The following is a 26466-nucleotide window of genomic DNA, read 5'->3' on the forward strand; positions in this document are numbered from 1 at the left end:
GTAGATATTGTACCCATGTGTGTGTGTGTGTGTGTGTGTGTGTGTGTGTGTGTGTGTGTGTGTGTGTGTGTGTGTGTGTGTGTGTACTGTGTACATGCTACTCATGTATTATAATATAGAAGCAAGCTCAAGAGGTAGGTGGCTCAATGAATAATGCATCATGCTTTAAATCTTTAATTAAACTGTACATGTATCTTCATGGTTTATTCATACTAATAGCTGAGGCAGCCATTGATCCCTATTACTGTATATCCACATGCATCTACAGCTGAGATTAAACCAACTGACGCAGAAACAAGAGCGGGAAGAGGCCTTTCCCCGTCAGCATGGAGCCGTCTTCAGAGCTTTAGCTGTGGCTTCTGCTGCAGTTATCATAGGTTGGTGCATAGCACTCCAAGGTTATCATAGTTTTAGAATTTTTCATTCTTTTGTTTTTTTCCCACTACCATAGATGAGATTAGGAATGAAGATTGGGATGCCGGGGTTTAATGCAGTTAAAAAATTAAAAGCAAGTGAGTAAGTAAGTGGGGTTGGGTGCTGCAGAAAACTCACTGATGGTGGTGAAGACACTGGTGAAGCAGAAGTAGTCCACGGCGTTGAGGGAGAGGAGGTGGAAGAGGAACTGCTCCTTCTCCTCCTCACAGCGCAGGAAGGCGTAGCGCTTATACAGCTTCCTGCAGGATCACACACACACACACACACACACACACACACACACACACACACACACACACACACACACACACACACACACACACACACACACACACACACACACACACACACACACACACACACACACACACACAGCGCATGTTAAGGTTCACATTTCTTTATGATTTGTTTACGCACTGAGTTAAATCAACACTGAGGATTTTAATGTGCAGGGTTGTATGTATTTGTGTGAGTGTACGCATATGCAGTGTCTGTTGTGTTACTGTGTTACTGTGTGTGTGTGTGTGTGTGTGTGTGTGTGTCTGTGTGTGTGTGTGTGTGTGTGTGTGTGTGTGTGTGTGTGTGTGTGTGTGTGTGTGTGTGTGTGTGTGTGTGTGTGTGTGTGTGTGTGTGTGTGTGTGTGTGTGTGTGTGTGTGTGTGTGTGTGCATGCGCTCACTTGGTTAAGGCTTGTCGAGACAGCAGTGCTTTGAGGTGCTGAGAGAGCAGCTTCTTCTCCAGTGACAGACGGATCCACGCTCTGGCCCTCCCCACCTCTGTTTTAATCTCCGACATGTTCTGGATATGTCTGTGTGAGTGTGTGTGTGTGAGAGAGAGAGAGAGCGAGAGCGAGAGAAAAAGAGAGAGAGAGAGAGAGAGATGGAGAGAGAGGTTAGCAAGCCGCACAGTTTGTGTGATGGAGAAACATAAGACAATATTGAAAGACACAGATGGTTAAGAGTGCTTGTGCAAAACACAGAGAGAGAATTTAAGAAAGAAAAAGGTACATGTACTCTATGCGAGAGACAGACTAAAGGATGGCTCTGTCTCATTTGCAAGAAAGGGTAGCAACTTAAAAACATGAACGCTAGCATCCCTATTACTGGACATGTCAGACTAGATAAGCGAAGATAAGCAAACATAAATTTGGGCAAAAAACAGGCAAACATTCGGCGAGAAGAGCCAATCTACAAGCTCACAACACATCGCGGTGTGAGCTTGTAGACTAGGTACCAAGGAGATAGGCTGCATCCTTCTAAATGAGACGGTATTTGCGGCATTTACGTGCGTGTGAGAGGTGGAGAGAGAAAGGGAGAAAGGGCCATTCAGACAGCGGGTAGCAGACCTACTGTACCTCATATCCTGTACAACAGAAATGCGCAGACACGGCATTCCTATTGTTGGTTCTGACTTCCTTCTCTCTGGGCCGCTTGACACTGCATGGAGGAAATGAAAAGCATGGAGTGTTCATGTGAGGATCCATGCCTCTGCTTTTGATACCCTCCCTCCCTCTAATCATTCATTTTTATGGCCGGTGAGGATATGTTTTATCCCTGCTTCTGGTCACACTGAATTACACACATCTCTCTGATATGTTTGATATGTATGTGTGTGTATATGTGTGTGTGTGTGTGTGTGTGTGTGTGTGTGTGTGTGTGTTAGTTACCTGGAGACTCTGCTTGTTGCTGCTGTAGTTTCTCCTCTCTGGCCTGGTAGTGCAGTAGGTGGGACCACAGGGCAGACTTCCCCTACAGGGTTAAAGGTCAAAAGGTTACAACACCTCCAATACACTCACTGCCAATTCCAGAGAGATGCAGGGAGTATTTACTGGTGCACACAGCACTCAGCTACAGCTGCCAGGAGACCATTCATCAGGCAATGACCTCTTAGCGTCTAGCTATGCATGTACGTTAGCTTCGAGGATGCGTATTTGTGTGTGTAGATAATCAATTTGTTTGTATTCCACCGCACTCTGACCGTCCTAGTTAACATTAACCCGTTAAGACCTGAGGCCGATTCTACAAAATGTCTTTTAAATCCTAACTGGAAACTTATGTTACTATGTCAGTGGTTCTCAATCTTTTTCATGTCAAGGACCCCAAAATGTTTATGTATTTGGCCACGGACCCCCATCTCAAAATATTTTTTTTCCAGGGACCCCCCAGAAGCAAAGATTTGAGTTAAAAATGTTTGCTTTAAAAATATATATATTCAAAGATTTGCAAAAAAAATCACGATTTCTCAAAAATAACAGATCTACAAGCTCATAGCGCGGCACTCGGTGCCGCGCTATGAGCCTGTAGATCTGCTATTTTTGAATAGCCAAAGTATAAAAGAATGCTTTTTAGGTCAAATCTAAAAATGACACAAAAATGTCTTAAAGGTTTAAAGAGGAAAGAAAGAGGGTCACATTCAGAAAAAAGGACCCATTTACTTGTTTTTAATCACCTCAATCTAGACGTCTAAACAGCAGGTTCTGTACTGTAGTAAAACAGTAAACAGATCCTTTTTCTGAGAGTTCTCTTTCTCTCCTCTTTAATTGTGTGAGTGTGTGTGTGTACGTGCACGTGTGTGTGTGTGAGCTGACCTGTTTGACCTGCAGGCCGTGGCTCCAGATCCTCTCCAGCAGGTCACAGAGGGAGGCGATGAGCGTGTTCTCCTCCAGACCCGTGATGTTGGCCTCCCCATGGCCCAGCTCCACGGCCTCCTTACCCATCTTCTCTACCAGCATACGCTTGGTCTGCAAGCGCGTGTGCACACACACACACACACACACACACACACACACACACACACACACACACACACACACACACACACACACACACACACACACACACACACACACACACACACACACACACACACACACACACACACACTTGTATTACTATACTTTTGAGGACATCACGGACCCCCCTTCAATATGGTTTGTGTGCAGAGAGTGGTTTGTGTACACTCTCAAGAGTTAAATTGAGGCTCTGGATCTTAAAGTATAATATAGTACAGTGGTTCTACACCTTTTCTGAATCACTTGAAAATCTAAGTGTTCGTAGCCCACCCATCTGACCACTTAACACGGCACACGGCTTAAAGGAGACACACCATGAATTTCACTTTTTCTTTTTTTTTTTTTTTTTTTTTGGGCTCCCCAGTGTCTCTTGTACCCCAAAAAAATATTCTTTTTTTAACATTCAGTCATTCATTCTCATTTCAGAGATTTTAAGAATGGGCGTGTCTGAACAGGCCATCTCAGAAATGGCATGTTTGCTTACATCACGAAACTTTCTGCCCATGTATTTTGACAGACAGAATTGCTCAGTAGCACCCCTCTGCCCAACAGGACGTTTTGGTATTGCAGCTGAAAGTGCTTTATAAGCCTGAGAGAATTGACTTGGGATGAGTATATCTGAGTGTTGATTTAGGCTCAAACCTTTTGAAAATGGTTTGAGGGACATACACCATATGATATTAAATATCTTTTTTTTTTTTTTTAATTCATGGTGTGTCTCCTTTAAATCGTCTGCCATGTCAAGATCAGATGGGTGGACTGCGTGCATTCTCAGAGCATGTTTATTTTAACGATCAATCAATCGATGGTGGTCTGTAAGTGAGGTTTCTCACCTTCATGCGACATTCCTTCAGCAGGCCTTCCACGAACTTCCAGTTGGTCTGTGCGATGACCGCGGGGGACAGGTCCGACAGCTTGGGCTGGCGCAGGTTCTTTCCCAGGCTACGCGCCTCCTGCATGAACCTCTGATGGAGAGCAGATGCAAAACATTATCAGCTCTGCTCTTCATTCTGGTGTGTGTGTGCGTGTGTGTGTGTGTGTGTGTGTGTGTGTGTGTGTGTGTGTGTGTGTGTGTGTGTGCGTGTGCGTGTGCGTGTGTGTGTGTGTGTCATATTTGAATTTCAGATTTGCTCCGCTGTCAGTCAATTCCCACATGATCGCCGGAGACAAGCATGTTGAATGACAGCGCGAAAATGAGAAAAATACAAGTCGCCTCCGCGGGTCTACCGACGCAATAAAATCCTCAGTTTAATTTATAAATAGACCACGATGGGTCCAATTTACCTTCATTTGTACACCCACAGAGTTAAATTAACACTCAGGGACTTTACGACTTTCTTTCACACTCCAATGGCTACACCCTGCTGCTGCTACACAGTGCTAAACTCACAGGTAAAACGTACACCCCCTAGGTTCAATTTGGTCGCCATGAGCTACCATTACACTATTCCACTTTTATTGTCTACCCTGCTGAGATCCACGCAGTGAAGTTAATACAGTGGAAAACATTGTTTTAACGACTTAACACATTGCCTGCCAAAGACATTTTAAGACGTCTTTTAAAATACACCACTGGCCTGCCAAAGACGTTTAAAAACGTCCTAAAAAACGTTGTTTTTTTTTCAACAAAAAAAAGTTCTAAAAATCTCCTAATTTTTTTTAGTTTTTAAATGTTTTCGTTATTCAGAACGAATTAGCAACGTTTGTTGCGTTAAACATCCCTATACACTGTATAGTACTCATTGCTGTAGAGTGTTTGTTAAGTAACAGGGGTCTCCCTGTCTCCCCAGCTCTTTATGAAATGAATTTTCAGGGTCGGGATGCCAATTTGATCCAATCAAGAGAGAGAACAGGATACAGGATAAACAAGTGAAATTGGAAGTGATGACTCAAATACGTAAATGAGCGAGACAACATTTTGAACTGGAAGACTATAAAATGAGATAAATGGGTCCTCTCATCCTGGTTGGATGAAATTGGCAACCCAGCTGAAAATGTATTTTCGGTTTATTAAAGACCTGGAGAGACGGGGAGACCTCCGTTACTGCACAATCTTTTTTTTTTTTTTTTTCATCAAAATATATTATCCCCCCTTACCCTACCTTTAAACCCCAGCATCGGTAGGATGTTGAGCGGGGACTCCGCTCAACAACGTACGGGGTTTAAGTGGTGAAGCATAACGGTGCATTCAGTGGCAGTGTTATTTGCACTTGACTAAGATGCTGTGGCAAGGTCTCAACAGACAACACAGACACAGTTACGGGACTCTTGTGAACAAAGCAGGTGAAGGTGTGCGTGATGCAGGAGAGGGGTGAAAGCGGCAGGATCACTTCAGGGCAGTGTTGAGTGCGGCAAAGGATATTGCAGTTAACCCCCGCTGTGAGGTTATAGAACTCGATATTGTTGAAATCAAATAAATGAAGTTAAGTGGTTAACTAAAACTAAACTAAAAGCTAAAACTAGGTGTGAAAAAAACGAAACTTTTTATATAACTTAATGTTGATGTTAAACTCAGAGTGGGGATTGCCTTCACAAAGTGTTGCGTATTATAATACTTGTACTTTTAAATCTTAACACATCTTGAAAGTAACCTCAATTGAACAAAAAGCGAACGGGACAATTTCACGGGAGCTCCGCCTGTCAGATTGCGCCTCCCTTACCTGCCCGCTCGCCTCTCACTGAAAATTAATTACTAGACGTGTCAGTCGATTCCCTTGTGAAAAAGCCCTTAACCCATTAAGACCGGGAACGCATCTGTGTCTCTTTGGCTATTCAAGAATAGCAGATCTACAAGCTCGGTGCCGCGATATGAGCTTGTAGATCTGCTAATTTTTTTTTAATCATGAAAATGTGTGCAAATCTTTGAATATATATTAGCGAACATTTTGTAACTCAAATATTTGCTTCTGGGGATTCTACAAATGTCTTCGAAATCCAAACAGTAAAAAAATAAATTACAAAAATTATGTTGCTATAATATCAGTGATTCTCAAACTTTTTCATGTCAAGGACCACCCAAAAAAAAATATTTGGCCACGGACCCCCATCTCAAAATATGTTGTTCTAGGGACCCCCAGAAGCAAAGATTTGAGTTATAAATTTGCTTTAAAAAATATATATATATATATATATTCAAAGATTTGCCCACATTTTCAATGTTTTTCAAAAATAGCAGATCTACAAGCTCATAGCGCAGCACTCGGTGCCAGCTTGTAGATCTGCTATTTTTGAATAGCCAAAGAAATCTAAAATGACAGAGATTCGTTCCCGGATTGAACGGTTTAACCACTTAACACATTGACTGCCTGAATTATTTTCACTGCCTATTGTTATTCATGCCAGAGATTTTTCAATGAAAAAAAAAAGTACTCAGGAACCGAGATACAAAATTTTAAAGTTTTAAGTTAACAAGGAAGTGGATGAGAGTAAAGATCTTCGAAAATTCATATCTCCTTGGTCTTTGGGTCAAAAAAAAAAATAATAATAATAATATATATTTTTTTTAAATTATTTTTTTGATAAAATCGAGTTAACTCGATCTTGGCAGGCAAGTGATGAAAAGCTAATATCGAGTTAACTCGATCTAGGCAGTCAATGTGTTAAACCCCGGCATCCTTATATTGTGTGAAAGGCTTTCACAGAAAATATTTTCAGGGCAAGCCTTCCCCACAATAACAGAAACAGAAAGGACACTAGTATAGAGCCCTGAGGGACTCTGGTCACCCATATGAGGTTTTAAGTGGTTAATAACTCTGGTGCACGATGGTCAGTGTACACTAGAGCGGGTCTTTGGACGGAGGGGGGCGGGACGGAGGCGGGCGGTGGGAGGAACTGTCGGAGGTACTGTTGGAACTGCGGGGGGAGAGGGGGGGGGGGGGGGGGTGAGAGAGAGGGAACGGATCCATGTGACAACTCATCAAACTCCACCACGTACCAGGCAGGACGTCGAGGCCGATTTTTTGGGCGGTTTGAGCGTCGGGGGGGACGCTTCGTCCCACTCCCAAAATGCCATGGAGTTCTGCAGAACCAGACACCCCTCTGCCTGCTGCAAGGAAAGTGGCCACGGCCCAAAACCACCCCAACCGAACCAGCACAGATAGGACACGAGAAAGAAAAGAAACAAGAGAGGAACAAAACGAAGAATGGGGGGGGGGGGAGAAAGAAAGAGGGAGAAAAGAGAGCAGCATGCACACGACAAGCAAGATGACAAACTGAACGGAAAAACACGAGCACAAGAGGTGAACACGGTGAACAGAAAAAAGACATACAGTAAAAGGCATGCTTCTAAAGCACGGAGAAGAAGAAGAATATCATGTTGGAAAGCGGGACTTGGTTGAGCGGGTGGTCTTACTGTACCTCTTTGAGGTCGTTGTCCAAGGTCAGATGCTCAGTTTGCTGCCTGTGGCGGTCTTTCCTGCGCTGCGCCGTGGCCGTCCGATGGGACCATCTGCTAACACACACCACTTTCATGAAGAACTGACACTGATGTTTTGTTGGCCTTCAAACGTTTTTTTTTAGGCCAAGGACCCCTTAGCTGAGAGAGATGAAGCAGGGACCCACACTACATAATGTAATATACAATTGTGTTGCAGATTAAACTTCATAGATACAAGTACCTTCATAGACTTGTTTGACAGCGCTATCATCAGTATTACGTAAATTAATGTTTTTTGTTTGTTTGTTTACACAATATATTTTCTATGTTGGATTCATGTGTATTTTCAGACATTCATTTTAACCACTTATACTGTCAATACTTAGTAAAACCGGCGAAAATAGGCACCACGCTGTCTCGCTGCATTCTATGTATGTCATTCAGTGTTCATTAAACTCCTAACGGGTAGAAATGGACCATTATTGGTCCATTTCTACTGCACAATCTTATGTGTAGAAGTGCAAAACCATAAAAGTGTAAAAAAAAAATGCAACGGTGTGAAGAATAATGCCACACTGTGGTAGCTATTGTTCCCTCACCTATCCACGGCCACATACATATCAGTTCCTGGTTCCTAGACATGAAAATGTTTACTCTCTGGAGTAAAAGTCTCTCTTGCTATTGAGTGCATGGGATAGTTGACTAACTTGTTATTGGTGGGTCCGGCGTTGAGCACGTGGGCCTGCAGCTTGGGGAAGAAGCCCTGCTCGTATTTGCCCTGGCCTATCTTCATGTCCAGCAGGTGGGGGTGGATGGCTGTGTGGTCCATCTTCATCAGGCGCTGTTCTATGGCCTGGGCTGCAAGGACACAACATGCAAACAGGGGGGGGGGGTTTAGCATACATGGCATGCATGCAGGGCAGACACGCTACATGTATCATCGATGTCAGGTGCAAAACTGTTACTTTAAAATTAAAAAGAAAAAAGAACCTGCGTTTCAAAGGATCAAATCTAAGCAGTGCAGCCTAACAACCAATATCCAACAGCAACGTTAAGTCCGTTTTGCTATATGGCTCAGAATCCTGGCGAGTGGTTGAGAGTGACATGAAAAAGATCAATTCATTCCACAATAGGACATAGCAGTGGCGGCCATTTTCTGTTTCCACTTCATTCCACACTATGTTTTATGTGTCATGATTCACCAGGACCTCTGCTCAAAGCAGAAACACACGATCATGCCTGTTCCAAAGCAGCTTATTGGTACTGCTGTTAGTTACTGCATGTATGTATGTCTTTTCTTCTCGCATTTCTCTCCATCTATCTTCCCTGTTGGACCGTATCATGGTGGTTTGTCCTTCAACTTTGATTTTACTTTAACGCACACACACACACGCACGTGCACACACAAGCGCATGCGCGACTGCGCGTACCCCGACACCATCTCTCCCTCCATTCTGTTTGCTAAGGTCTTTTTCTTTTCCTTAATTAGGGCTCGTTTAAGGCTCCACTTCGTTAAGTGTGGTTAATTGCTGCTGATTGTGCAGCGGGGAGAAGCAAAGCACACAGATTGACTGAGAGAGGGTCAGAGGCCATTAGAAAATCTATGACCAGACCCGTCACAAAATGGAATTATAAAGGGGAGCTAATGGCTGCTCACTTGTCTGCTCTTTGTGTATTTACAACGGAGGGAACCCAAGTGTGAGTGTGAGTGTGTGTGTGTACTTGTATTACTATATCTATGAGGTCCAAATGTCCCCACAAGTAATTATAAATAAATAAATAAATGGGGAGTTACGTTTACAAATTAGGAAAAGATTCAGGTTGTGGATTAGACATTTAGGTTTAGGATTTAGGGGTGGGGGGTTAAGGTTATACCAGATTCATCCATTGTGCACTGGTGTCGTGAACCCCGAACATAGCAGATCTACAAGCTCACGACGCGTCACGCGTTTCGGCTTTTAAAATGGCTTCTTTTTTTGACATCTATAAAATCGGCATCCTTCAACGTCCTGGACCGGACGGCTAGGTGTAGCGGTACGGGCACCTAGGCTGCCTGACAGCAAGTTCGATTCCCGATCCCGACGACCTTTGCCGCGTGTCACTCCTAAGCTATCAATAAATAAAGTTAGAAAAAAGCCCCAAATATCAAAAATAAATACATGTCAATGTCCTCACAAGTATAGTAAAACAAACACATGTGTGTGTGTGTGTGTGTGTGTGTGTGTGTGTGTGTGTGTGTGTGTGTGTGTGTGTGTGTGCGCGTGCGCGTGCGCTCATGTGTGAAAGGCTGCCCCGTCCTGTGGAACCGCCTGTGCCCCGCGCTGGTTGGTCCTGACGGGCCAAGCCATGTAAAACCTTAATTGCAGAGTGTGAGCTCATTGAGGGGTGATGGTGCTTGCAGGTCCCCAATTACTCAGACAAAAGGCTGCCTTTTCTACCACGTAATAGCCCCCTACCCCCGCCCCCCATATCCCACCCCACCCGGTGCTGCCAGTGGCAACACACTCGGCACAGCTTGTAGATGATGGGCCATTTTAGAAGATTTGCCCAAAAACAGGGACATCAGCATTTGTGTGGTTAACGCACTAAATCCGGGAATGCATCTGGGTCACTTTAGATTTCTTTGGCTATACAAAAATAGCAGATATACAAGCTTGTAGATCTGCTATTTTTGGATTTTTTTTGAATTTTTGCACATTTTTGCAAATCTTTGAATACATATATTTTTAAAGCAAACATGTGTAACTCAAATCTTTGCTTCTGGGGGTCCCTGGAACAAAATATTGTTCCAGGGACTCACTTAAAAAAAAATATATATATTCAAAGATTTGCACACATTTCCTCCGCGGTCATAATGGATTAAGCCACTGCTTAACATCAGCACAAGCAAGGTTGCTTTGAGCAGCGCTGTGATGACAGGAAGTGTGTGTGTGTGTGTGTGTGTGTGTGTGTGTGTGTGTGTGTGTGTGTGTGTGTGTGTGTGTCTCTAAGCACACAACCCATGTTGTGTGGAAGAGAGCGAGTGAGAGACAGAGGAGGAGGAGGAGGAGGACAGGGAAATAAAGTGCATGCCGGGGTTAAAATGAAGAGAAATGGGAATTGTGGATTTTCCGCAGACAGAGCGGAGCTCGGCTTGCTTCCCAGGGATCAGCCAAGGACCGGGGAGCGGGGGGGGAGGGGGGGGGGGCTTAGGAAAGGAAGGAGGAGACGAAGGCAGAGAGATAAAAACAGGAGACAGACAAAGGGAGACGAACGAGACGCGGTGCTTGTTGTCTGCGTCTGTGTTGTTCAAACCATCGACGCCGTCGGGCAGAAACCTCATATCTCCATTTTTTTCTACTTATGATTTTTTTTTTTTTACATGTAATGTATTGAACCAACGAAACGTACCAACATGAGCGTGTGACTAAATAATAACTACATTGGATCGATTTGAACACAGGTTCTTCTTTCCCATGTACCTGAAAAGCAAACGTTTTGGACATACGAGGTTTCCACCCGACAGCGGCCATATCTAAAAAGGCACAGAGTGGAGCGCCGTCCAACCTCTGGCTAATGGATGTTCGGTATATGACAGACAGACAGACGGACGGACACACACACAAACACACGCACACGCACACACACACACACACACACACACACACACACACACACACACACACACACACACACACACACACATATGCGATCCTGCCCGCATTCCGAGTGGCCAATTAACCCATTGAGACCTGAAGCGGATTCTACATGTCTCCTAAATCTCAACAGTATTCTGAAAAACCTATGTTTCTATATCAGTGGTGCTCAATTTGGCCGCCGACCCCCATCAAAATATCTTGTTCCAGGGACCCCCATGAGGCAAAGATTTGAGTTCAAAATGTTCGCTTTAAAGATATTTATATTCAAAGATTTTCACACATTTTCACGAATTTTCAAAAATAGCAGATCTACAAGCTCATAGCGCGGCACTCGGTGCCGCGCTATGAGCTTGTAGATCTGATATTTTTGAATAGCCCAAAGTGTAAAATAATGCTTTTTAGCTCAAATCTAAAAATGACACAGATCCAGGTCTTAATGGGTTAAACTCACCCCACCCACCCTGCCTGTCAGACCCTCAGACGACGTCTATTCACCCGTCAGTCATAACACTAGACCACTGGCTATCAACCTGGGGCCCTTGAGGTGGGGTCCCAAGCTAAATGATTGACAGTCAAGAACCAAAAAGGACCCTTACAGATCTGTAACTCTTGTGTTCAATTAAATGTATTTTATTTGATTCATTTGACAGTGTAAATTGGTGTCCCAGAGATGTTTTTTAGTTTTTTTGGCGTCAAATAGGGATCTAATGCACATCAAACTGGAGGTCCTTGAAATGAATCTGTGGTCTAGACACCCACACTAGACGCATGGATGCCCAGTATTGCAATTTTTAGCCGATATCTGATAACCGATTAATTGCATGGTCAAATGGATCGATGGCGATACCGATTGTTGCAAGTTTCCAGGAAGGTTTACCTTACACCTGTTATACAGTAACTGTGATTGTGGCTGCAGAATCAGATGCACTAAGACTTCTAAAATCGATTCAGAACTATTTAAATGCTTAAAAGGTACAGGTAGGCCCTTTTGAAAGCTCCTATATTTAAAAAAGAAATCTATATCATTTCCTTAATTCAAATTAAGTTATCAAGTTTGATAAGCACACTTTCAATACATACAGTATTGCATACATATTATCGTAGCGGTTCTCAAAGTGGGGTCCAGGGACCCTCTGGGTTACTTGAGGGTCTCTACACTCTCAGGTCTAACACTCTTATGGGTCCATTTGGTTCCATTTGCACACTCTCAGAGTTATGGTGGTGCTTGAAAATAAAAAAATTGAGAACCACCGGTATTGCAAGGAAGTCCACATACATGTACAGTACCAGCTCTGACAGTGTGATAAAACCGGTTCCGGAAACAGTTCCAAATGTGATGTAACGGATTCCGGTTCCTGAAAATAGCAGATCTACAAGCTCACAACGCGTCGCGCTGCGACGCGTTGTGAGCTTGTAGATCGGCTATTTCCAAACATTTCAGTACTTTTAGTACTTTAAGTACATTTTCATACCAATCATTTTGTACTTTTATTCAAGTACATTTTGAATTCCAGACTTTTACTTGTAACAGAGTATTTCTATATCGCAGTATTGACACTTTTACTTAAGTAAAATATCGGAGTACTTTTTCCACCACTGCTCCGCACCCTCTCCGCTGAACTCACCAGCCTCCTTGAGCACGGTGCACCTCTGGTAGTTGGAGGAGCGCAGGCTGGGCGCGCGCACGTTGTAGAGGCGCGCCTTGTCGATGCGGCCGTCGAACACGCGCAGCAGCGGCTCCTTCTCCTCCCACTGGGACATGATCTTGTTGTCGACGAAGGTGGCGAACATCTGCGTCTCGATGAAGTGAGAGAGGAAGGGCAGGTAGGGCTCCGGCTGGTCCGACAGGAACGAGGCCTGGAATAGCGGATGGGTGGGGGGAGGGGGACTGGAGTTATTGGTACGAACCGGACGTAAGGCCGGGCAGTACATCGATATATCGACGTCATGATATGAGGCTGGACATCATCTGGGATGTTGGATATGGTAATATTATGATATGCATAGGTGGTGTCAATTCCTTTAATCACTTGAGCCCTATTTTGTAATTTTCAAAAACATTTTAGAAAATTGCAAAAATTGCCAATCTACAAGCTCAAAACACGCATGTGTGAGCTTGTAGGTTTATGTGTATACTGTATATTGTCATCATAATATTATATCATGGTCACAATATCAATATCGAAGCATTTACTGTAGGGTATAAAAACTATGGTCAGATTAGATTGTGTTCATATTGCCCTGCCCTAACTTTATGACACATGTAATGATACTGTATTACCATGCACCCAGCAGAGCAGACATCCCCCCCTGCTGTTTAATGGGAAAACAGAGACACAAATATTTGTATTACAAATATTCACCTACCCACGATACCACAGAGCAAAAACAATGCTGCGTATGGTACAGTAAATGGCATTGTGCATTGACTCACAGGGGAAATAAAGCACAGTGCAGTTTGCAAACAATGTCATTTACAATCTCTCTCCCCTGCTCTGAAGGCGGGTCACACTTATTTGCTTCGTAGACAAATTGCATTTCACATTGAAATGTTTTTTTCGGCATTGGGGGGCCACATAATGCAATGTCTTCAGACTTCCATACAACAATGGTACAAATCAGGTACACATCTCAGTAGTTGGTTATAACAATGGTTCTCAAAGTGGCGTCCAGGGACCCCCAGGGGACCTTGAGGGGGTTTTCCAGGGGGTCGCACTCGCCAGCAAAATAAGGAACAGTTTAAACACTTAAGCCCTATTTTATATTTTGACTGTTCAAAAACGCATTGTGAGCTTGTAGATCGGCTATTTTTTTAAGCTTTTGAAAGATCTTGCAAAATTTTCTCTTATGAAAATAAAATCCTTTAGAGACCTGGAACGCATCTGTGTCACTTTAGATTTTTTTGGCTATTCAAAAATAGCAGATATACAAGCTCATAGCGCGGCACCGAGTGCCGCGCTATGAGCTTGTAGATCTGCTATTTTTCAAAAATCTAGAATTTAGAAAGCATTCGGACTCAGGTCTTAATGGGTTAAAATGGGGGTCTAAGACGTATCAATTTGTGGCCGGGTGCTTCACAAGAAAACGTTTGAGAACCGCTGGGTTATAATACATGATGTAGGGAGAATCCAGAGGTTATTATATAGATGTACGTGTTCCCGGGGATCGGTCACCTTGTCAAAGTTGTGCATCTGCTCTCGGTTGGTGAGCCAGGACTCCAGATCGGGCGAACCCTGGATGACGAAGGCCTCGTAGTCGGCGAACATGGTGGCGAAGCGGCTGGCGAACACCTCGCGCAGCTGCACGTTGAGCTTGGCGCTCCTCAGCTCCTCCTCCTCGGCGGCCGTGCGGACGGCGGCGCCGCCCGCCTGGCCCTCGGTGCTCCCCTGACCTTTGACCCCGGCCCGCAGCTCGTCCACGCGTGCCACCGTCACGCCGGTGCGCTTGGCCAACGCCTGCAGTCTCTCCAGGGTGGCGTTGCCCTGCAGGGTAAGGATGGGTTAACAATTATCGTTTATTATTGTTTAACTCAATTTAAACACGCTCACAGTAATCGTATCATGGAGAATCCAAATGATTGTGAAAGTGTCAATAATATCCTCCATCATACAATTACAATCTACCATCGCGAGAGTTCAGGCGATAGCGCACGGCAATCAGGGTCTCCACGCTCACCTCACTCAACTTCCTTCGTTCTCATTCGCTAACAAGCCAACACATACGCCCTCAATCTAATGGTTCATTTAGGCTGTGTTTTAAACCAGGACACTGTTCATACTTGATGCTCAGCATTGGTCACAGTCCTGTTCCTACAGCTTTGGTTGATTGATTACTCTATTGTCAACAGCACGTGGTAGAGTCAGACATTAATGTATGTTTCATGATATCATAATTTATATCTGCAAAGTAACTAATAACTAAAGTGTTCAAGTAATTGTAGTGCAGTAAAAGTACAATATTTGCTTCTGAGATGTAGTGGAGTAGAAGTAAAAGTATTGGAAATTGTAAATACTCAAGTAAAGTAACAAATACCTCAAAATTGTACTTAAGTACAGTACTTGAGTAAATGTACTTAGTTACTTTCCACCACTGGCTGTGACAGGCCTACCTGTAGTAGCTCCAGCACGGCCAGCTCCTCCCCGGCCAGGTTGCCGTTGCGGCCGTCGTCCTCCAGCTGTCGCAGGGCCACCGCGGCCTTGCGCACCCTGCCTGGCGTGCAGGGGGCGCTGCCGGGGCCGCCGCCGCCGGTGGTGGTGGTCCCGGCGGTGGTGGTGGTGGTCCGCGGAGGAGCTGCCCCCGCGTCGGGGGCCAGGCCGAAGCGCAGCAGCACCTCGCTGATCTCCTGGATGAACTCGGGCTTGTTGGGGAGCTGTGGGAAGTCTTCGGGGAGCTCGATGCAGTGGTTGTCTATGTCTACGAAACACAGGTTGGCCTGGTGGCAGGAGAAAAGACCACATTCATGATAATAACCGGCATTTTGATACTGAGAAATCAATTAACCCATTAAGGCCTGAGTCCGATTCTTAAAATGTTTTCTAAATCCTAACAGATTTTTGAAAAAAATATAAAAAATATATATTTTTTACGATTTAAAAAAAATAGCAGATCTACAAGCTCATAGCGCGGCACTCGGTGCCGCGCTATGAGCTTGTAGATCTGCTATTTTTGAATGGCCAAAGAAACCTAAAGTGACACCGATGCGTTCCAGGTCTAAATGGGTTAATTTCAACTATGCAGGGGAACTCAGAACCTTGCATAAACCTGAAAACCAGTGTTTCCAGATTTTGCAAGAGAAATAAGCAACCAGATCTGTGACAAAGACCAAAACGAAGCGCGTAGATCGCTCACAACGCGTCGCGTTCGCGTCGCAAACGCGACACGTTGTGCGTGATCTACAAGCTCTGTGAGTACATATCAATGTGGGGGTCCTTGACATGAAAAGGTTTGAGAACCATTGGTCTACATGTAGTCCTTGGGATACGTGAGAACCAGCAGGGACTTCCCTGCCACCTTTTCCGTCACAAGATCCCATTACTTCCACTCAAGCTTTACCGCACCTCAACAGAGAGGTTTTTATGTGAACAACAGAGCACTCCAAAAAAGGGTTGAAGCACTCAACTCTCAACTTGCTTGCCGCAGAGATTTTGTAACTCAGATTATTATTATTTTTTTGCAGCACAGGGTCGAGGACCACTCAGGCGTGCTCGTGTACACACACACACACACACACACACACACACACACACACACACACAGAGCCACCATAATGACGGTTCAAAATTGTAAAGGGGCCTTTCTGCCTTCTCTTCCCTAAGCCCCCGGAGTAATCTATCAACATGACTGCTCTGCTAAGGTTCCCTCCTTCCATCTGAGTCCAAGGACACAGATAATCTAACACAGTGCTTCCCGACCTGGGATCCGGAACCCTTTGGGATGGGGGGTGGACGACAACGACACGAGGCCTTGTCTGTTTGGAGGTGGTCCAGAATTTCAAACATGCTTCACAAAATCATGCTTTCCTTTCATCCACTCAAACTGACAACAGTAGCTTGTAGGCCTGCTATTTTCGCTATTCGTCGTTCGAGAAGCAGAAGAGGTTAACATGTCTGAAAAACATTCAGTGCATGCGTGCGTGGGGGTGGGTGGGCTCAACTTTTGTCATCTGTAAGAAGGTGGTGCTCCGATACAAGGGAAAAAAGGTTGGGATGCACCCGGTCAGCACCGGCTTCAATACACCTGAACCCGTTGCGCTTGACGAGGCTGTCTGCTTGGGTTTCTCAGGGCCTGGGTGTGGTTTGTGTGTGTTAAATGTCTGAGAGACAGCGAGTCGGTCAGGTCAGGTCTAAATGCAGCTTGTTTAGCCGGTGCAGGGGAGCGGTACAGGAGGCCAATCCGTGGATTTAGGTGACGGCGGGAAAAACTGGAGCATGAAGCTGCCCACGGGCCGAGACTGGGCCATTCCACAGGATAATAAGTGTAAAAGTGAGCATATTTGTTTTCAGACACGTTTGCTGAAAGGGATGATACAAGTCTTAACCCATTAATTACCGTAACCTGGAACTGTGTCATTTTTTGATTTTAGCTAAAAAGCTTTATTTTACACTTTGTGCTATTCAAAAATAGCAGATATACAAGCTCATAGTGCGGCACAGAGTGCCGCGCTACGAGCTTGTAGATCTGCTATTTTTGAAAAATCGTGAAAATGTGTGCAAATCTTTGAATATATATATTTTTAAAGCGAACATTTTAACTCAAATCTTTGCTTCTGGGGGGGTACCTGGAACAAAATATTTTGATGGGGGTCCGCGGCCAAATACATATAAACTTCTCAAAAAAATAAATAAAGGGAACACTTTGATCCCTTAATTCTTTTGGGCAGTTTTCGTTAGCATTATGTACACAGTTCATGAAAAAACTCAAAAGAATTAAGGGATCAAAGTGTTCCCTTTATTTTTTTGAGCAGTGTACATTTTGGGGGTCCTTGACATGAAAAAGTTTGAGAACCACTGATATAGAAACACACGTTTTTCAGAAAACTGTTGGGATTTAGGAGACATGTAGAATCGGCTTCAGGTCTTAAAGGGTTAAAAATGTAGTAAGCAAGGTTATTTAGACAGATGCTGTTCATTGTGTTTACCTGGTATCCTATAGGTTCAATGTACAAGCTCTGTGAGTACATATAAATGTGGGGGTCCTTGACATGAAAAGGTTTGAGAACCATTGGTCTACATGTAATTTCGATAGTTTGTACTGATGCTAGGTTCTTGGTTTACTCGTGATCCTAATTTACTGAGGCACTACACTGTCTCTCTGCATTTGATGTACAGTATGTGATTACGTTGCTTATTGTAAGTCGCTCTGGATAAGAGCTTCTGCTAAATTGTAAAATGATAAATCCTCATATATGTTTGCTTTGCAAACATTTTATCATGTTATTGTTGAATGCATATCTGTTGTGTTCTGAGCAGGAAAGACAGACACTAACAAACACAAAACATACTCGGTCGGCCTGGCACTAACTCAATTAAATGCAACTCTTCCTTCCTTTGATCCTCCCCCTCTCGTCTCCTCTCTCCTTATTTGCTCCCAGATAATCTTTCACCGTTGACTCAAATTCAAGGTCACTTCAAAGGAACGGAGACGCGCAGAAATATTAGCTATGGAGCGAGGGACCAGTGTTGCCATGTCTGCTCATTATAAGCGACTTTGGGGTTGTTTTTCTGTTAAGTCGCTTGTAAATAATTGGTAGTTTCGGGTTGCGTTTTCTTTGGGCTTGTTTCTATACAGTGTTGTTGCTTATTTGGGCTTGCTTCCTACGGTTGTTTAAACCAGTGGTTCTCAAACATTTTCATGTCAAGGACCCCCAAATTAATATGTATATGGCTGCGGACCCTCATCTGAAAATATTTAGTGCAGGGGAGTGGGACCCCCATACAAGATTTGTGTTGTTAAAAACATTCCACATTTTTTTAATTTTCTTTTTTTTCCCTGGATGTGGCCTAGTTGCTTCTCTTGGACTTGTTTTGGTAGACCTGACCGCTTGTTTGTCTTGCTAAATGTGGCAACACTGCCAGGGGGCTGAATCGGAGGAGAGGCAGCGGGAGGGGCTCCTGGGAGAGCCGCGGTGTCCAGTCCCGGCTTGGATAATTAGAATGGGTACAGATTAGGATGCAGCCGGATTAACAGGCGCCAGAGAACCCGGGGGATGCGAGCGAAGCTGGAAGCTTGTGGCAGCGTTCTGCTATGTTAGGGTTATTAAAGTAAACCATTTAAACCCTGCCTATATGGTTGACCGGAGTCCCTCAGGGCTTTATACTAGTGTATTTTCTGTTGTCGCTCTACATTAAATATCTTCGCTGAAAAGAGCCGACGGGCTATTTTCTGCAAAGGTTTTCCCCAGAATATGGATGCTGGGGTTTAAGTCTTTAACTACGACTACTATAACAATATATATATATATATATATATATATATATATATATATATATATATATATATATATATATATATATATATATATATATATATAAAATATTTTGAATGATGAGGCTTTACAAAACAACGTTAACAAACTGAAACTGTATTGTGTGTTTATAAAACTAACTGAAACTAACTAAAATCATAGTTAGTTTCGGTCTTCGTCAGTAGACAATGTTTCTTTAAAAAGTAGCGAAAATAGCCGATCTAAAAGCTCACAACGCGTTGAGAGCTTGTAGATTTTTTGTATTTATTATTCTGAGCTTTTTGAATCCCCCCCCTCCCCCTCCCTACCCCATATTACAAAAAAAAAGAAACTGACACTAAAATGTATAAAAACTAATCTCAGTTTCATCAAATAAAAAATCAACTAAACTAGCAAACCTGCTTCAAAAACGAATCAAAACTAAACTGAGATTGATAAACATAAAGTCAAAACGAAAAAATAAATAAAATAAAACAAATGAAGAATGAAAAACTATTCTAACCTTGGCACACACGTGCAAATTCTTGAAGCCATTTTCTTTGAAAATGACTACTGTATACTCTGTTTTTTTCCCATGTGAAATGTTGCAAATATAATAGAAGCCTTTGTGTAGTGTTCTGTCTTTATCTGTGTGTGGATGGAGGAGAGCATAGTTCTGTTGATGATACCGTGTGCAGCAAGGTCAAGACTGGTAACAACAAGCCTTATACAGTATGAAGCGCTTAAACAGCCCATTTGAAGATAGCCGATCTACATGGTCACAATGCGATGTGACGCGTTGCGAGCTTATAGATCAGCTATTTTCAAACAATTTTGAAAATGTTAACATATGACATGCCCAAAATACGGGTACAAAATATGCCATATCTGCGATATGAAAAGACAACAATGTCTTTGTTCTATAATTGTAGCAACTAACCAATGTATAGTGGGAGACACTGAGACTACTTTCAGGTTTTAAGACGTGCTCTCCAGTGCTTGCACACATTAAATGAAACCAAGAGTGATAAGTGTGTTCCTTGTTATTGATTCATATCATCCGTGTTCATTAAAATAATACTATGGGTTCATTGGTTCTGGATTTGTACAGTGTGCACAGTCCGAAGAAAGAGAGAAATTAGAGAGAAGAGAAAAACATAGGATAAAACAATGAATGTGTGTGTGTGTGTGTGTGTGTGTGTGTGTGTGTGTGTGTGTGTGTGTGTGTGTGTGTGTGTGTGTGTCTTTCTGAATAGGAGCTTCACTGCCTGTGGGTGCACTGGCTCTAACGTGGGGTCCCCCAGGGGCCCTTGAAGGGCTTCCAGGGTGTCCCCAGTTGAATGATCGCCAGGTCCATTTGGTTAGCTAGGTCAATTTGCCTCCATTTGTACGCTCTCAGAGTTAAATTAACACCAATGATTTTACAGTGTAGATCGGCGTCCCAGATAAAGAATCGTGTCAAATGGGGGTCCTTTGAAATGAACTGAAGTGTAACTGTACCGTAGTGTGACTGTACGCGTGTCTTACTCCATACCTCCTGGGGGAGCTCCAGCTTGGAGCGGTCCGTGCCCTCCTTGCACTGCAGGCCCATCAGGTAGGGCACCGGGGCGTCCAGGAAGTGGAGCAGGGAGGCGGGCAGGATGGGAACGTAGACGTGCTGCCACTGGAAGGGGAACAGCAGCGTGGTGACGCCCTCTGCTACCGTCATCAGCCGCTGGTATTCTGAGAACAACACCAAGAAAGGAGAACAGATTAGAGACCGACTGATATGTCGGTCTGGTCGATATATATCTCTCATTATTTAAACTTTTATGACGGTAGCCAATGAGAACACTTTTCCATCCCTATGTTTTGGGCATGTCATTCTTGGAGAGAATGTTTAAAGGTTTTTCCAAAAATGTCCAAAACAACACATCTGCAAGCTCACGACGACGGATTGTGAGCTTGTATATTGACAATTTTTTAACATGTTTGAATAGGGCTAAGTGTTTAGATCAGGGGTCTTCAACGTTTTCAGACCAAGGACCCCCTAGCTGAGAGAGAGATGAAGCGGGGACCCCCACTACATATTGTATGAAATTGTGTTTCAGATTAAACGTTTTTTGTTTACTTCGTCTGCCCTTTTTTCCCTCTACACCCATACCTCTTTGCCAAAAATAGCAGAAGTTCCTCTCAGAAAAAGGGATGCTAGGGTTCAAGTGGTTAAGGTAAAAAAAAAATCATATCCCACAAAGATTTGGCGGACCCCCTGTAGTAACTCTGAGGACCCCCTGTTGAAGACCCATGGTTTAAATGAAATAAGTTCTAGTTAAATGTTCTCAAATACAAACTACTGAAATCGGTGTTTTTTCAAATTGATTAGAACGTTTTTTGACAAAATATTGGTCAAAATTGGTCATTGGTGGTCTAAGACGCTCCAAAATCCCTATCGGACTCAAAACGTCTGGCATCTGTCGGACTCTAGAACATATGTGTGCAAGGAGGACTCTAATCAACTGATCCACATTGAATATGAGAATAACATGGGGGGTGAGAAAGCCAGAAGAATTGCATTGAGTGTGTGCGTGTGCGTGTGTGTGTGTGTGTGTGTGTGTGTGTGTGTGTGTGTGTGTGTGTGTGCGTGCGTGCGTGCGTGCGTGCGTGTGTGTACTGCCGCTCCTCTTCCCTAAAACAGATTAAGGCCAGGGGCTTTGGTATTGAGTTCAGCAGCAGTTTCATCAGACATGCTGTATGATTATAATGGCATGAGAGAACAAGCCAGTGTGTCCTCCAGGAAGACAGAAGAAGAAGAAAAGAAAATCGGTTACCAATTTATACGATCAGTCTCTCTCACTCTCTCTTTCCATTCCCTTCTGCCTCTCTTGTCCTCCACATCCATAGCTTCCAGTTCAATCTCCCCCGGCCTGCTCAGGCAGACACAGGGCCATGGTGCACATTCATTCAAAATGCATTAGGCCTTTCAAGGCCCTCAGCGCACTAACTGCAACTGCCCCAACTGATTTATATTACACAATAGAAACGTGGATAGTTTCAGTAGCTTCACCCTGTGTGTGTGTGTGTGTGTGTGTGTGTGTGTGTGTGTGTGTGTGTGTGTGTGTGTGTGTGTGTGTGTGTGTGTGTGTATGCTCGTGCACGTGTATAAATGTCTGTGTGCGTACAAATTGTATCTCTCTGTAGCTGACTCACACTCCATTCATACGGCGGTACAGTAGGTTGCTTACTCAATACAATCTAAAAGTAGTAAATCTAATTATCGGATGTTGATTAAGAGAACATTAACACATCTTCTCTGTATGCCTTCGTCATGAGACATTACTGAGTTTGGTAATTAATGCAAGAATGGCAATCAAACACTCTGCCTTCTGCACGTGCAGGAGGAAAGAGGGCACAAATCTGTGTGTCCATTAAGCGTCTCTCAAGTGTATCTTCAGGCGCATCTGCAGCGTGTGTGTGTGTGTGTGTGTGTGTGTGTGTGTGTGTGTGTGTGTGTGTGTGTGTGTGTGTGTGTGTGTGTGTGTGTGTGTGTGTGTGTGTTGGGGGGGGGGGGGGGGGGATAGTCTGCTTGTGTCTAGCGAATATATAGACAACTGATCATGATCTTGCATTGCATTTCTTTTTTCTCTGACTAGAGGTTTGGGCCGCAAAGCGCCCCAAACCTCTAGGCCCGATCATATCACAGTCCATATTTGGCAGTGGTAGCTGCATTGGAAAGTCCTTATGGTTATGACTGTGATGACCCATCCTATTTGTGTTGCTGTGACTTTAATGGTGTTCTGTTTCTGTGTAGGAGGAGGGGACCAGCCTGCAGGGGTGTGCCTAGACGACGAGGCACACCTGACTCCAATTACCTGCTGGAGTATTTAAGCAGGCTGGTCAGAGCCATTCGGTCTCTCTCTCCTACACAGGAAACATTGTTTGTTTTTGGTTCCTTCTGAGTTTAGTTCTCCTTTGTTTTGCACCTTGCACATACACTACATTTTCACACATCCATACATGCACTACACTACTGATACCACTGACTATCCACACCTCACGCTACTTAAGTATTAATTTCTGATTATTTGAGCTAACAATAAATACATTTAAACTTAACCCTGTGTGTCATCTCCCATGTTTGTCATGATGTGATTCAGTTCATGACAAGATGGGGGCTCGTCACTTTTTAGCCTAAATTAGTGATAATAAAACTTAAGCGTTTTTTATCACACAATTAAGTTTGTTATTTAGGTTTTGTTGGGTTTTGTTCTTAAGTTGAACAAATTGGTTTGGGAGACACACACAGTTTGTATTTTGGTTGGGGGGAGAGAGCATTAGGAACTCAATTTTTTTCTTATTGCAGGTTTCTTTTGGAGTTAAGTGAGTGGGGTAGTCCTTGGGGTTCCAACTCCCGTTAGATTTTAACAGTGGTTCTCCATATGGGAACCTCTGTGTTTTTTTTGGGTTAGACTGTGTTCCACAAAAGATGGGATGGGGTGGTACCACCGAGAGGCCTTGTCGGAATGGGGGACTCGGGAGGGCCACTGAAGACTAGGGGTGAGTGAGTGAGTCAGTTTGTGGTAGGCAGGTCAGATAGGGGAGTTGGACTCCGGGGTCTTGTTCCACCTTTTGTTGAAACCTTTGCAAGTTTTTTTTTTTTTTTTTTTTGAAAAAATGAGTTTGGTCGAGGAGTTTATTAAGGCTCCCTCTGTGGACTTACTAGACAAATGCACAAAAGAACAACTGTTAAAAATAGCTGAACACTACAAAGTGGAGATCCGTGACAAGCGGGTCAAATTTAGAGTAAAGATATTTCTGATGGACAGCTTGGTGACACAGGACATATTACCGGAGGAGGAGGTGCTATTGGATGACGAGGGCCAAGATGGTAAAACATTTTCATTTTCTGCTAGGGAATTAACTTTTGAACAACAGAAGGAATTGCTGGAAATTAAACTGGAACATGAGAAGGAGATTGAAAAAATGAAACAAAAGACAGAATTGCTAAAGTTGGAATTGGAGCAGGAGAAATTAAAGTTGAGTGTTAAAGAAGCAAAGCAATTTAATGTAGGAGCTAATTTGAAATTACTTACCAAGTTTTCAGAGACTGATCCAGATTTGTTCTTTTCCCTGTTTGAGCGGGTGGCAGACGCCAGGGGCTGGGATGATGGTGAGCGCACTCTACTACTGCAATGTGTTTTCACAGGTAAGGCCCAGGAGGCCTATGCTTCTTTGACCATAGCAGAAAGTAAAATATATGAAGTTGTAAAAAGTACAGTGCTGCGTGTATATGAGTTGGTACCAGAAGCTTATCGACAACGTTTTAGGAATTGGAGGAAAAGTGAAGAGCAAACGTATGTTGAATTTGTGAGAGAGATGTTGGTACAGTTCAACCGATGGTGTGTAGCGTCAGAAGTTAACACTTTCAAAGAGCTTTGTGATCTGCTAACGCTGGAGCAATTGAAAAACTGTGTACCCGCTAATATGGCAACTTACATAACTGAAAGAAAAGTTAAGACACCTCAAGAAGCGGCCATTTTGGCCGATGAATACGGTTTAACACACAAAAGTGTAATTGGTGGTGTCTATAGGCATCAGACCGGTGGTCCAGTGCATATAGGCAAACGTTTTGGGGGGCTGGGGGATTCAAGTTTTTCTGAGTTTGAAGATGGTTCAGGGAAACAGGATGACTCTAATGTCTGTAATTTTTGCCATAAAAGTGGGCACTGGAAAAAGGATTGTTTTGCTCTTAAAGCTAGAGAGAAGCTGTTAAATGGTGCACAAATCAAACCGGCCGCTTTGGCTGCATCTGCCATTGCCTCACCTCAGCTAAATGTTAAGATGGAAAATGTTTTGGACATCAGGTGTTCCACTGGGGGTGTCTTTAAGACTGAGTATTCAGCATTCATTTCGGAGGGTTATGTAGCACTACCTGGTATGAAGGCAGTAAGAGTTAACATCTTGAGAGATACAGGTGCATTACATACTTTCATTCGTCAAGATGTAATTCCATTCTACTCAGGTTCAGAGACGGGCGATTTCATTTTGATGCGAGGTATGGGTATGCAGATCATTCCTGTACCGCTCCATAGAATGACCATAGTCTGCGGGTTGGTTAGTGGGGAGGTGGCGGTTGGAGTGCGTCCTGAATTACCAGTGGAAGGGGTTGACATAATCCTGGGTAATGATTTGGCAGGGGATAATGTGTGGCCTAAAGGAAAAGCTAGGCTGTGTTATGTGAATCTGTTGAACCCATACTGTTCTCAAATGTCGGCGTCCCAAAGCTCCAGTGACGTCCCTTACGTTGAGCCTTCATTGTGCACAGGCACGGTGGGCGGTTCTTCGGCGGGGGAGGTTAATGGAGGGGGAGATTGGCCGGCAGATGAGAATGGGGTTCAAGTACGGGTAAACAACGCTGAAGCGTTAAAAGCTTCGCCCAAAGTACTTGGACCGTTGGTTGAGACAAAAAGGAAGGAGTGGGTTTCTATGGTTAATGGCTATCCTTTGCTATTTGCAGACTCACCATCACAGACACAGCTGATAGAGCACGATATTGGAGTGGCAAAACGAGCGCAACTGGATAAGGAGGTTGGGTACATGCTGGATAACAATTTGGCAGAACCCTCAAATGGCAGTTGGACCTCGGTGTCTTGTTTGGTTAAAAACCCGGATTCCATTTTTTTCGACCTTGCACAGACTTAAGAAAAGTCAACAGTGTTACAAAACCTGACTTGTTCCTTTTACCACGCATGGAAGATTGCCTTAGACCAAGTAGATTCTCCAGTTACCTATTACTGCTATTCTGAAGTCTAAAATTACCTGTATCCATCTATTTACGCTGTCCCTCATCACTCTTAATACTGTTTCTACAGGTGACTGAGGGGGTGAGCTGATGGTGGGATGGATGGGTCAGGTATTAGTATGATTGATGAGAACTGTAAAGTTGAATTAGAGGTTACGGAGTACCTGGTTGGTCTCCTATCTTATGGGGGGGGGTGTGATGACCCATCCTATTTGTGTTGCTGTGACTTTAATGGTGTTCTGTTTCTGTGTAGGAGGAGGGGACCAGCCTGCAGGGGTGTGCCTAGACGACGAGGCACACCTGACTCCAATTACCTGCTGGAGTATTTAAGCAGGCTGGTCAGAGCCATTCGGTCTCTCTCTCCTACACAGGAAACATTGTTTGTTTTTGGTTCCTTCTGAGTTTAGTTCTCCTTTGTTTTGCACCTTGCACATACACTACATTTTCACACATCCATACATGCACTACACTACTGATACCACTGACTATCCACACCTCACGCTACTTA

The 26466-nt window shown here is 43.8% G+C and overlaps 1 protein-coding gene across 7 annotated transcripts in view; it reads right to left on the reverse strand.

The window, feature by feature from the left end:
* The window catches only part of dennd5b (DENN/MADD domain containing 5B), a 116962-nt gene that overhangs the window by 22871 nt on the left and 67625 nt on the right, over positions 1-26466 (reverse strand). For 4 of the 7 annotated variants that reach the window (XM_084050267.1, XM_084050265.1, XM_084050264.1 and 1 more), the window contains 12 exons: positions 20715-20902; positions 15347-15670; positions 14412-14720; positions 12864-13095; positions 8308-8458; positions 7582-7675; positions 4059-4190; positions 3022-3174; positions 2101-2182; positions 1789-1870; positions 1114-1242; positions 553-674 (listed from right to left, as the gene is read on the reverse strand). In XM_084050267.1, the coding sequence (XP_083906393.1) occupies positions 553-674; positions 1114-1242; positions 1789-1870; positions 2101-2182; positions 3022-3174; positions 4059-4190; positions 7582-7675; positions 8308-8458; positions 12864-13095; positions 14412-14720; positions 15347-15670; positions 20715-20902 (1998 nt within the window). The remainder of the gene's footprint in view (positions 1-552; positions 675-1113; positions 1243-1788; positions 1871-2100; positions 2183-3021; positions 3175-4058; positions 4191-7581; positions 7676-8307; positions 8459-12863; positions 13096-14411; positions 14721-15346; positions 15671-20714; positions 20903-26466) is intronic. The other 3 variants (XM_084050268.1, XM_084050266.1, XM_084050263.1) reach the window with 1 other exon arrangement.

This window comes from Gymnoscopelus microlampas (assembly GCF_963454915.1).
Source record: "Gymnoscopelus microlampas genome assembly, chromosome: 23".
Taxonomy (NCBI): domain Eukaryota; kingdom Metazoa; phylum Chordata; class Actinopteri; order Myctophiformes; family Myctophidae; genus Gymnoscopelus; species Gymnoscopelus microlampas.